Source organism: Aythya ferina (genome assembly GCF_964211825.1).
Source record: "Aythya ferina genome assembly, chromosome: 1".
Taxonomy (NCBI): domain Eukaryota; kingdom Metazoa; phylum Chordata; class Aves; order Anseriformes; family Anatidae; genus Aythya; species Aythya ferina.
In genome coordinates this window covers 103,442,519-103,456,254 of record NC_140296.1, presented here as the reverse complement: position 1 = coordinate 103,456,254, position 13,736 = coordinate 103,442,519, and the positions used below count along the sequence as shown (strand labels likewise).

The window sequence follows — 13,736 nt, the reverse complement described above, 5'->3', positions numbered from 1 at the left end:
TATAAATATAGGATACATGCATAAAAATCCTGTGACAATTAGAATTAATTAGCAGCTTCATCGGTAGTCTCAGCAGGGAAGTAAAGCACTGAATGAATTGGTATCATGCTTTTCACTGTAACATCTCATAGTGATGTTTATAGACAGTCAAATATGTGGTGCCTTTGAGGATCAAACACCCCGGTGAAGAAACGTGGGACAAAATAACACTCGTGTCTGCATGAGAAGCCTCAGCCCTTGAGCTGAGAGCCCTCTCCCCTGGTGTTCCAGCCTGCATCTCCCTGCCCTGCTTTAACTGCACCCCCTCATGTTTCCACGTGAGGAAAAGTGAGTATTTCCACACGCATAAAAGGGATCTTGGCTACAGTATGTGGGTCATCTCTCAAAACTAGCAGTGTTCACCAAGGTCATTTCAATTATGTAGTAGAGCTGATGGTAGGCTATCCCTGATGGAGCTGTCAGGGGTGAACTCCTCCTCTAATGGCTCTCTGTGCTGAGCAGAAATGTTCTGTTCTGAAAGAAATGCACAAAATACAGTACTTTTCAGAGCCTCATTACAGTCGGTTCTTGAAAGGATGAGCTGACATTTCTGTTAAGATATGCTGGGAAACCCATCTTGAGATATTCCTGGAAAATACATAAGGCAAGGACAGGACCCCAGTAAAGAATGCAAGGCAGCAGGAAGCAGCCTGTGGAGTGCTCTAGGACATTCCCTTGGTCTAAGAGCTCCTCGCTGCCCAAAGACACCCAACATCATTGCTATTCTGAAGTCAGATTCAGCACCAGAGAGAGAAATCTTCAAGACCTGTTGCTTCCATGATCTTTCAGTGGAAGTAAATTGTAATTTCATTACATGAAGTTCAAAACAAATTTCTAGAGCTTTTTCCACCTCTACACTGTTGTGTTGTTGGTTGGTTGGTTTTGTTTTTGTTTCACAGTTAATCCTTATGAGTAAAATTTGTAGGCTTAAAAGAATGCAAACCTCTTAAATTTAATAACATTTCAGACAAGGTGATTAAATATTTATAGGCAATGCATGCTAACTTATTTGTGCCTGAAATATGTGTGTACGCAAACACAAGTGAAAGGACACTAGTTTTTTTTTACAGAATGGAGATGGATAAGCTAGCAAAATGAAGGTGACATAGTGAAAGATGCATGGAAAATACAGTTTAACACACTTGTAAACCAGTGACACACTTGTAAACACACAGTGCTATATAAAAACATTGTTATTTTTATTACAGAAGCCTTTCAAGACCCTCAAAATATTATGATTTCCTTACACTGGCCAAAACTTCAAAAATATCACAGTGTGGATATTTGTACAATAAATACAAGAAATAGGTATGCAACAGGAAGACTATGTGCCCTGTGAGGGCATGACTTTGCCTCACTTGTCCTGTAAAATAATGCACATACTTCTGGAGATGAGCAAGCACACACACACTGCAGCGAGTGACCTGGGAAGATATAAATCCTAATATTCAGAATGAGGAAATGGCAGAAGTAAGGGTTTCTATGGGAAAGGGAAAGGGAAAGGGAAAGGGAAAGGGAAAGGGAAAGGGAAAGGGAAAGGGAAAGGGAAAGGGAAAGGGAAAGGGAAAGGGAAAGGGAAAGGGAAAGAAGAAGCAGTGACACCAGGTTAATGGCAGCAAAGATGTCCCATAGAAGTGGAGTGCTTCCTATATTCCAAGTCTTGACTCATCCCTGAGCTTAACCTAGTACTTAAGGCATGCCAAGGGAAACAACAGACCCCTTCAGAACAACACTTTTTTTAAAGGAAAAACAATACATGCTGTCAGTGCCCCACCACAGAAGAGAGAAAGGACACGGTGCCTGACATGTGGTACATGATCAGGTGGGGCTGATTTTCAAGTCTGCACGTGACACACAGAGAAAAGGGTTTTCTGAAAGCATCAAGTGATCCAGGCACAAAGTAAACTCTGAAGAACTTTGGTCTAAGACTTTCTGCTTCAAGTAGCAGAGGCAAGCCCCTGCAGTGTGGCTTTACACAAGGTGTTTATTGGATGAGATGCAGGTTAGCAACCATGTGAGAAAAGAAAAGTATTTCCATGGCTTTTCTGAAAACTCAGCTTGTGTTTATGCCAACTCACATGGCTCTTTTTATTTAGTCTTGTTTATAACGCAGATACAAACAGTTGTGGTTTTCCACTAATTCTAGATGCCTTACACTGTTGTGAATAGTCTCTCCAGACAACCTCTTTATAGAGTGGCAAAAGTTTCAAGAAAGTTTCTGCAGTGGCTATGCCTTCTAACCAGGTAGTCACAGGAATGAAATCAAAACCAACTGAAGTTACTTCTGGGAGACAAAAGTCCTAGCTTTGAAGGAGCCCTGGAGTCAGCTTCCTCCCTGTATGCAAATCTTGGAGCCACTGGTCTGACAAACCTGACTGTAGCAGAGGAAAATACCCTGAAAACAGGGCATGGAGAACTAAGGAACACCCTGGTGAGGTGATGGGGCTCCAGGCAGACAAAGCAGTGAGAGCTCAGGCAGCATTCTCCATGTGTGTGAATGTCCAAATTTAGCCAAAATCTAAATGGAGGCAAGATGTTTCACACCTGCAAATCATGACAAGAACATATTTCTTCAGAGTGTTGTCCTGCTCTGTTTCCAACACATCTATATATCTTCCATTGCTTTCTTGCCCCTCTGTGATAATAGATCTTAATCTGACATTGCAAGTCTTGCCAGCTCCTACCTGCTGATGTGCAGGCATGTTTCCATTGAAACCAATGAGAATCCAAAGGCCAGAGTACAGCATATGATATATCCTGAAAAAAAATAAAAATGCAAGTTGGTAAGTTGAGAAGCTGAGATCTTTCTTTCAAACTCATCTGAATAAGGAATTCATCTTTCCAGTAAATTCAACATTGGATTCAATCTACTGCATAAATGTATCATCAATTTCAAAAAGTGTTCCCAGCTGAGCAGTACAAATAGCTTCTTCTTGTAAAGAGCCACTTAACTATATTCAAAGTTTAGTGGTATCCAGTGGCTTAACAAACTTGGGTGAAATTTAGGTGAAATTCACAGGTATTGAATTCACAGGAAAAGCAAGTTAACATTTAAAGCTCAGAGAACCAGAAAATCAGCTTCTCACAGGAATCCCCCAGACACCTGTGTGTAATGAGCACTTAGGGTCTCCACACAGTGAGCCTAAAATCAGCTCTGATGGCTACAAACCAGAGATAGGGCCCGTGAAGGAGGGGGAGGATATGCTGCCCTAGAAGTGGGAGAGTATAAGTGTGTAGGGACTTGTATGTACATCTCAAAGCTGTTTTGTGGTTGGCTGGCTTGTGCTAGGTTGTGCTATAGTTCAGCAACAGTTGGCTATGCCATCTTGAGACAAACTGTGTCTGATGGTCCAACTGCCCGTAGGCCTAACGTGCTATTTCATCCAAAAGTGGCATTGTGTGCTCAGCGGTTTTGGACAGCACACAGGGGAAGAGGGAGGCTTAATCGTGTTAGCACTAGCTTGAAGGTTTTTGGGTTGTAAGTAGCACATCTTGAGGGCAGCAGGCACAGTGCCCCTGAGAAGTCCCTAAGCAGGTTCAGTTTGTCTTTCCACCCTCTCCAACAGCCCTTCCCTGCAGGGTGCTCCCACAGCACAGGGGGAGGAGTGGGGAAAGGGATGCCTAGCACTGCGTGGAGGTGGCTGGGGCTGCTGGCCTCTCTCTTCCCTCTGCAGCTGGGTATTGACACAGGCCACGTGCATGCTCCTACTGAGGCCAGTGGCAAAAAATCCCCCTAAACTTCAGTGGGAGAAGGATTAGGACCTTAAGTCTGATTGCAATGAGAAGCTGAAAGCAGAAGTTTACTTAGAAGTCACTTTGGGTTTGTTTCTCAAGCTTTATCCTTGAAGTACATGATTTCTAGGCAAATGATATCAATACAAAAGAGCCAGTACTTTATTCATCATCAGGCTTTTGGAACAGTGCAGTTGCCCTGACAGGCAGAAACGCTGCTTCTGAGTGCAACAGTATCCAGCTGCACTAATTTAGCTGGGCTATGTGTAGTCATTTGCTGTAATCCATGTAACAGCATTACCCCAAAAAACTTCAAAGCACTTCACAGTTGTGCCAGTAATGAAGTTCCTGGCACTGCAAAGGAAGTAAAAAAAAAAAAAAAAGATTTCTCAGCATAAAACACAGCAAGAGAAAAAGGCTGTGGGAAGGAAAACCATTCTACAAATTCCCTTTCATTCAAGATATGCTATTGGCATCATTCACAACAAAAGGCAGAGGAAAATTTTACAAGTGTAATTTGGGTGCTGGTATGATTCTACGTCCTCATTTTCCCTCCTTAGAAATCCAAGATATCCACATATGAGAAGATGTGGGCGTTCATGAGCAGCAGGCAGCAGACAGCGCTGGTGAAGAACAATGATGAGGGAATCCAGCGTGTGCTCACAACGGACTACGCGCTGCTGATGGAGTCAACCAGCATCGAGTATGTGACCCAGAGAAACTGCAACCTCACCCAGATTGGGGGGCTTATCGACTCGAAAGGCTACGGTGTGGGAACCCCTATCGGTAAGACACTTTCCAGCACAGGTGCTGTAGAGCACACCCAGCAATGTTCTATTCAGATGCATTGATAGCCATCTGAATGATGCCCTAGTGCCTTAGATAATTTTCTCAGCAAAAGAGACCCCGGGAGCTTCCTTTAAAGCAAAAGACCACCTCTTGGCTCCACTCACCTGCAAGTAGACTCTACAGGCAGGAGAGAACATAGATGTAGTAGTGCAGGCTACATCTGCAGAACAAAGTTAAGTAGCCTGCTTGCCTTCTGGAGCATCCCACGTGGAACAAACAGGGTGTTCCTGTGCTGCTCGAGGTCCAAGTTGTTCTACTGAATTTCAGCTTACTTGGAGGAGTCAGGTAGTGTCTCTGTGAAAGTAGTAGTGGGCAGAATAAATGTTACATCCAATATACACATCTGCAAGAAAACTACATGACAGGAGACTGATTTTTGTTCCATTTTGTGACTCAATGTATGAGTACAATGAAAAGCAATTGAAAGGTTCTGCATCTGCATCAGGCACTCCAGGGTTTCAAGCTAAGCAGAGATTTTCAGTCTCTGGGAATTCTTTCCAGCAGACCTTTTCTAACATATCCAGTGCCCTTTTTAAGATTTTTCTAATCGTAGAGAATTAGAAAGTGTCAGGTTTTTGGTTTTTGTGTTTTTTTTTTTTTGTTTGTTTGTTTGTTTGTTTTTGTTTTTTTTTAATTGTTTTTGTTTTTATTTTACTCTGGGTTCTTGTGAATAATGGTACTATGCAGACAGATCTTCTTCTTGTATGATATATCTCTCCAGACTGTTCATATATACATTTACCATGTCACACTCTGCTAATAGCTATGCAATTCTATTGGCTTCCGGGGAATTAACTATGCTATACAGGTATAACAGGTGAAGTATTTGGTCCATCAGTTGCTTGGCAGATCAGATATAAATAAGAGAGGAAAAACACCACTGCACTTTGACATGTGGTTCTTTATACTGCTGGGCACCTCAGATTATCATACAGAATATTTTAACTATATTCTTCCACACTGTCTGTGTGAGAACAGCCTTTCTCCCTGAGGAAAACAGTACAAAAGCTAAAATATCTCCAAACAAAGACAAATGCATGGCAAGAGTTTCATTGCAGATATAAAGCTGCCATACTTTAAACCAAGAACAATGACAGAATAATTGGAACAGATGGTAATCCTCAGAGAAAGTGCATCCATTGGAAATACAGCTGTGAAATATATTTATAAGATGTTTCTTGTATGATAAATGTGCCTTGATTTCTTTCTTAAGAAAAAACAGCAAAAAATCGGGGCAATAGATACCTGCAAGCACTTTGGAATGATGCAGTATCATCAGGCATTTTAAAATTTTAAAAAGTTAAAGACATAGATAAATAAAGACTAATGCAGTTGTGGAGACCTTTCTACTATTCACATAGACCCCAAAGCCTCTGTTATACTCTCATAGCATTCAAAAGTATTGCCCTGCAGAAGCTGTATGGAAAACAAGACTTGTCTGTGATCCTTAACACCAAAGTTTCAGCAAGTCTGAATCTGCATTTGTTCCTTCAGGAGAATATACAACCATGTGGCTATGGTTTGCAGCAGCCAAAGTACACCTTACACTCTAAAATTTCTAGTGAATGAGCTGAATACTATCAACACTTGGTTCCCAAGGAAACAATTCATCTATGAATACACTGGGAATTTCACCTTATTTATCACAGCAACCTCTGCAAGTAAAAAAAAAAAAAATATATATATATATATATTCTGTCTTCCTTCTCCATTTCGCTGAGGTAGGATGATCAGGATTCAGGTGTAGCAACAAAAACCTCCATTTATATTTATTACTGAGTACATGGATCACAGGGAGGAGGGTTTTCTTTAGATCCTTGGCAAAGAACATTACCAATGAAAAATCAGCAGTGATAGTTGATGGTAAGCTTGCTGCAGCCTAGAAGCATGGCTGTATCAGAGGCACCTCTAAGCAAAAGCTGTGCAAAATGTCACCCTGGGAGGAATCCGTCTGAAGAAACCAATGCTGTTACAGGTATCAGGACAGGTATTACTTCCAGCATCACTGCCAGTGCTGATGCAAGTAATTCTAACACTAAAGCTATTACCAGTTACTTGGGAGACTGCTAAGGAAGTAGATGGATGTATTTCCCGGCCTGCGAGGTAGGTTGTTAATAGCTCAATGGCCATAAATGATGTGCTGAATATTCAAAGAAGTGTTGAGATGGATTTGTGTGCAGTTTTAGTGCTCACTGATAAAACACCACCAATCCAGCACTTCAGGCACACTTGACAAACTTTAAAAGCACGCATAGAAATATAGATGTACCTGTTACCCTCAAGATGAATTGTGATAATCCTGCTGGCAACAAAAACATCACAAGGAAGAATGAACATCCCCACAAATCCTGTGCCATGACTCAGGATGCTTCACTTTGCCTAACAGCTCTGTCCTTTCAGTCGAAGGAAAATAGATGAGTCCTACAATATAACAAACTCCAGCCGTCAGGGCGACAAACCACTCCTAAGGTAGAAACAATTCTGCTTTTCCTTCTGGGAGGCATTCCTGTTTTCAGTAGTAATAATTCACTTCTCTGTGTTGAAAACATTTTTGAAGGTGTTTCTGTTTCGTTTTCTGTTGTGCTTATTTTTGGTCCTTTAATGGCATGCATAGAAGTCATCCATTCTTACAGCCAGTATATTTTCCTTTCAAAGCTGGCTACCCAAAGCAGTGGCTGCTGAGTGCTGGCTTCCCAGATGGACTTTGTATAATCTGACACATGTCTCTTGGCATCTGTGGTCACAGCATGTCCTATTGTTGGCAGTAGGATACACTGAAAAATAGCTGAGTGTTGGCGCAACAACTGAGGAGCTGCCATGTTTTTCACACTGACTCTCCTCAGACAGTGCTGCAGGCTAGGGGAAATGGAAAGAGAGACAGAGGCTTGTATTCATGGTACAATTATTGTTAATAGTGTCCTGCACAACAGTGTAGGAAAAGTGAAGCTAAGCCCAAATTTCCAAGGCCGTTTAGATGCATGAAGACACAAAAGTGGTGCCTCATGAGATTTTCCACACTTTCCACAAATGTCCGCATCTACTTGCACCCTGCTACCACTGAAATCCTGGTGTACCTTCTGCCTTAAAGTTTGTTGATCAGATCAAGAATTGCAGCTGCTTCAATTTGCACCTAAATTTGACTCCTTGTGAAATTCCAGCCACAAGGAGTAGTTTTATTAATGTGCTAAAGGAGAGGAAAGAATGAATTGCAGTTAGGTACATGGATGAGAGATTGGCCACATTGACTGTATTTCAGCCCAGACACTAAAACATTGCAATTTCAGTGAATACAGCATGGCAGGGGTTGAATGCATATATATATGTACCCAAGATATAGATAGATAGATAGATAGATAGATAGATAGATAGATAGATAGATAGATAATATATCTTTAGAACCAACTGCCTTTCTTGTAACCCTCTCCTGCTTGCTATCATCATATACATAAACAAAAGTCTTCCTCACAATGCCAAAACCAACTTTTGCTTATCTATTATAATTAAAAAAGGATTGCTGCTATCATTGTTGATAACTTCAGCGACTGGCAGCATGGAAAAAGTTAATTGGTAGCAATTTCCCCTTAACTATGCTCTGCTGCAAAATCAGGTTGAGGGGAAGATCTCTCCCTTTTTCCCCCCTTTGGGGCTACAGACTTGTGCATCTGAAAGAGCTTCTGGCTGAAATGAATCACAGGCAACAGAGATTTTGGAAGCTGGACAGCCGGAACAGTGCATGAGAAGCAAACCTAAACAGATTGAACTGCCCAATGTGACCCTGCCATTTGCCAGATACTGTACAGAGACATTAATGCTGTTGAGCCTGAAGATGCATCATTTAGCAAGCTGTTGGCCCGAAAATAAAAAGCATTAAATAGTTGCTATTTTCAGCTTGCAATGCCAATATTGTTGCAAGTCACGGAAATAAAAGACCCAGCCAGTTTGTGTTCTTGTAAGTTGAAGTGGAGTTGTGGGCATATGCAGGTATAAATGAGAAGAGAATATATTTGACTGACTGTGGGTTTTCTTAGACAGCTACTCATTTTACATGCAGTAGGAAAAATAAACAGATGTTGAAGTAAATAGAAGAGATGCAAAGTGGAAAGTCTCAAAGGATGCTCAAAGCAATATTCAAACATGATATAGAGGGATTATTTAGCAAGAAAACCCACTGCCAAGGCTTGAATAAACCGCAGCAGGAGACCCTAGAAATTATCATGAATTCCCAAACAAACAACCACACCAAAGGAGCCTTCTGTTTTCCAGTCCCCGGGGCAGATACCAACACATAGTTCTCTTTCCCCTTCCAGCTGAAGAGAAACCAAGACCTTCTAGCTGGAATAATCAGTCTTGTGATAAGGAAGCTGTTTTGCTGCAAATAGATAACAGCAACATGCTTCCTCCCTGCCTTCCTCCCTTTGCTGCAACCAGCACTGACGGGTCTTGCTCTTACCTTGCAGGGTCTCCTTACAGGGACAAGATCACCATTGCCATCCTCCAGCTCCAGGAGGAGGGGAAGCTCCACATGATGAAGGAAAAGTGGTGGCGAGGCAATGGCTGCCCCGAGGAGGACAGCAAAGAAGCCAGTGCTCTCGGGGTGGAGAATATTGGGGGCATCTTCATAGTGCTCGCCGCAGGGCTTGTTCTTTCAGTGTTCGTAGCCATTGGTGAATTTATATATAAATCAAGGAAAAACAGTGATATTGAGCAGGTAAGTTGCCCATTTCCAGTTTGCTTATGTGTTTGTGAGCCTGGGGTTTGTAGATATGGAGGTGACTGCGTTATGAGTCTCTTTGCTGGAGTGCAGATTTTGTATTGCTGGACTCTCACCATGTGTTTCTAGCACTAAAGACAACTAATTTATTATTAAGAATAGGGAAGTACCTCATCCACAGTCCAATTAGTGCTGCTTAGTATGGCAATGTAGAACAAGAGCAATTAATTTATCAAACAGTTTCTGCATGATCTTTAAGATTTCAAGTATAAATTATTTTGGAAAGGAATAAAATGCAAGTGGGTTTATTTATTTATTTATTTATTTATTTATTGGCATTAGCATCAGCCCTTTGAGTAACAACAGGAATGCACTTCCAAATCCCCAGTGTAATTTTTTTCTTGCTCTAGAAAGCATTTCTTTCACAGCCAGAGGTTTACACACTCTGTGCATACACTTCAAAGCAGGAAAACCTGCTGAAAGGTGATTGACGCCACAATAAGGTAAGATTATGGAGCCAAATAAAATGTGGATATAGCTACACTGAAGTGTAACAAGCAATTTGAAAGGTCAGAGGGAAAACAAAGAAATTGTTGTATATAAATTGTGCTTTGAATATCATAGCACTTTGAGAAACAGAATCAATCATTAAAATAATATTCAAACACCCATTTTCTGAGCCTCCAAACATTGTAAAAGAAACAAGACATGGGCAGTCACTCACAGTCTATTCTGCTAATCCTTTCCCTCTGGCTGCCTTCCCTGGTCCTGGTCTGTTGCTAGCAGTGTCCTAACCCCTATTTTAGTCCTGTTCAGCTTAGCTGATAAAGCTGTTCAAATCCTGCTCACTTCTACAGGACATATCATAGGGATGAGGGTCACATTGCACTGCAGGCTTGGTGGCCCCTGTGCCCATCACCAAGAGGTGGGTTCATATCCCCTAACTTCAAGTTTCCAAATATCAGGCTTCTACTTCTAAATGAGTTGTTTAAGCTCAGTTTCCATTTAGATGGGAAAGGCACGACCTTTTCAGTGGGCTGTTCATCCTGTCCATCCAAGGTGTAGTCCTACAAGGATAATAATATAAAATCCAGAAACGACTGTCAAGAAAAGTAACTTTAACAAAGGCAGCAGGGATGAGTGGGAGGGGATGGAGAACATTTTGAAATCAGTCTCAGAGATGTGGTTTACATTGTTTTGATGCTGTGCCACAAGAGGGGTTGACAGCTGAGTCACAGCAAGCAGCCAGGGCTAAGGACCTTGAGAGGACAGTGCCTCATTTGCAGACATCAGGTTCTGGATGGAATGAAGCTCTGTGCAGCCATGCCTCTATCTCCTTGCTGCTGCTGCGGGGTCACATGAAGCTAAATCTACATGCCTGCTGTTCAGACAGCTGGAAAGAAGTGAGCTGAATCCTACCAGGCATCTTCATTTCCTAGCTGACACTTAGTGTTACTGAGGGTCCAATCCATGGGACCTAATTCCAGTGTCAGTTGACTTGGTCTTCATAGTATGCTGCAGAAGAAGGCAGCTCCTGACTGTGTAGACTTCTCTGTGTGCACCTGAGCAAGCCCTCACTAAAGGCAATGTCACCATGTAATGAACAACAGATGGAGCTCGTGTGGGGCAATTCTTCAGACCTTAGTAATCAAGTTTTGAAGTAAATCAGACAGAAATGATGGATACTTTTTGCCCATATTGTAGCTTTCTGATTAGCACAATAATGCTAGTTTTACCACAAAATGTGTAAAGAATATATTGAGATCTTGGTTTGATTCAAGATTAGGGAGTTTTTTAATTATTGAAATAAATTTTGGAGAACTATTGCAGTAAAAATATCTAAGTACTAATATGGTGCAGAATATTTTAGAAAATCTTGAGGAATCTGGAAAAGGCTCCTGGAAAAGGTATACTTGAAGTCATAATTAAAATAGACCTAAAGCTTTACATCATGCTGGACTGTTAATTTACTTAGCAACTTGTTGGGTGAATAACTAAATGTTCATGGATACATGTGTACATGTACAGCTTCTATACATTGTGGAACTCTACTACTGTTTCACAGCAATGTGTCACTGATGACAATAACTAAAATCTTTGAATGAGTTAACATAACATCATATATGACTTTCACAGATTTATTCTGGGGAACAGGAGGAGAATACTGTGAATTTTAGTGTTACTTTTTGATTTCTCTCGCTTTGTTTTATTTTTATTCTGGTGATATAAGAAGCTTAGATAGAAAATTCTATACATTGTATGTTATCACTAAGCTAATCCACAGCATGAGTTGTGTACAATCTATGACTTTTCTGTTTCCATAAATATAATCTCTTTTGATTTAAACAGTTTTGAATCTCATTTTCATGTCTATTTTTAATTTTACTTCTTTCATTTACTCATTTTCTCCATTTTTTTTTTCTTGCATGCAAGGCCTTTTGTTTCTTTTATGGACTACAGTGTAAGCAAACCCATCCGTCCAACTCCACCTCTGGCACCACCTTATCTACGGAGTTAGACTGTGGCAAGTTAATCCGAGAGGAGCGAGGGATTCGAACTCAGCCCTCAATTCACACTGTATAGTCAGGAAAGAAAAAAGGTGTGTCCAATGAAAACATTAAACCTAAACAGTGCACATAATGACAAAGGTTGTACTCACCAACATGCAGTTAATGTCTTCAAAGTGCCTCTCACTTCAGCAGGAGATAAGCTTATCTAATGCAAATTGTCAAAGTCCTGGAAATTTGGGCAGTTTAAATGCATATCACAGAAAATAATTACACCTACAAGAAGGTTGAGAGCAACAGACTGTAGTAGTTTCTAAGAAATATGACAATTGTCATCTTGTCATTTCATGGGGTAATTCACCTTTTTCAGGTAAGAAAAATTATTTAACTCTTTCATTTTCAACAGAACTTGAGTAAACTCATGACAGTCTCATTACTGAAAGCACGGAGAAATGTTTTCCTTGGTCTGTGCTGAAGCATTCAGCAAGTGGGACAGACACTTCTCTATAAACCTCAGAAAACAACCTGCGGGCTCCATTAACTTCCTAAACCCCTATTTTAAACAGCCAGAGATTTTTAGTTGACATATATTTTTTCTGGTGTCAATATTTAATGAATTTTAATTCATCCATTTAAAATTCATTAGACAAAACCTCCTAGTAACTATCATAGCACAAGATCATATCATTCAGTTAAATTTTATGCCATGTAACCATTAACATTTAAGAACATATTCAGCAAAAGCACCCTCAGGCACTCCCAGCATATACCTTTCATAGCATAACTGTTGACTTGGCCTGAGCAATTCATGATGTTCATTGTTGTAAGGCTTTGTGACATAGTGAAGTCCTTTATGACATAACTGCCAGTAAAAATCATGATATCAATTTATGTTCAACTGTCTTGCCTTGGCATTGTTTTGCATATTGAAACAGAAAAGGAATGTTTTATAGGAAGCTGGTACTGGATGTTTTCTATATCCTGGAAGGACATCAATTTGATTTCCTTCAGTCCTCCACTTGTCTGGGGACTGTCCCAGCAGGAGGAGATCTGCTGGAAACTGGATCTGTTGTTGCCACAGAAAAACATATGACAACAATTTGGGAGAGATACACAAAATATATAGAAATGCCAGCTCGTAGGATGTCATGAACCATGGCAAACAAGCACATTTTCAAAACTCAATTACCTTTTATCTGAATTTCATTATATCCTGGCTTACCTCTAGTTTCATGAATTCATTTTCTACCCCTCACACCTACTTTATGATTTCTTGCACACTGCAGTTCCTCCTCATCAAACAATTTAATGATCTGTTTTATTGAGGGGCCATTTCTGGGCTCTACTGCAACTAGAAAACTTGTTTGAGTGGATGCCTTCATGATCAATCACCAAAGTGCTCCAGCAAAGCTCTGCTCTCCTCTTGAATCTTGCACCTGGCTGCACCTGAGAAAAGGCGGTGTGACCTGTGTTTTTCTTCCATTCATTTTACAATTTTTAGTCAGCATTATTTATAGTGGCAGTAGGCTCAAGTTTTGTGTTGTGTTTTTTTTGTTTGTTTGTTTGTTTGTTTGTTTTGTTTTGTTTGTTTGTTTTTGATGAAGATGCTCATGACTAGGCTATGCCACCTCTTCTCTGCCACTGTTCATCTGTGTACATGGGTATTTATGTTCTACTCCAGATGCTGCAAGAATTTGTCTTGCTCAATCTGGAATTTTAACTTGTTTGAACAGAGCTTTGAAAACTTCGTGTCTTCATAAAATGAACCTTCCTAGAACTGAAGACCTGAATTAGATCTTCCTTATCCCTGATTTAAAAAATAAAAAATTCACTCTTGTCTGCAATTTCCCAGTTGAAGAAGCTCAAAACCAATTTAAACCAGTTTCTCTGAACTCTCA

General features: G+C 40.6%; 1 protein-coding gene across 4 annotated transcripts in view; it reads left to right on the top strand.

The window, feature by feature from the left end:
• The window catches only part of GRIK1 (glutamate ionotropic receptor kainate type subunit 1), a gene marked incomplete at its 5' end in the record, with an annotated part of 163,673 nt that overhangs the window by 143,197 nt on the left and 6,740 nt on the right, over nt 1-13,736 (top strand). For 3 of the 4 annotated variants that reach the window (XM_084532377.1, XM_084532376.1, XM_084532378.1), the window contains 2 exons: nt 4,332-4,557; nt 9,078-9,328. In XM_084532377.1, the coding sequence (XP_084388503.1) occupies nt 4,332-4,557; nt 9,078-9,328 (477 nt within the window). Of the gene's footprint in view, nt 1-4,331; nt 4,558-9,077; nt 9,329-11,764; nt 11,931-13,736 lie in introns of all 4 variants that reach the window. The other variant, XM_084532379.1, reaches the window with a different exon arrangement.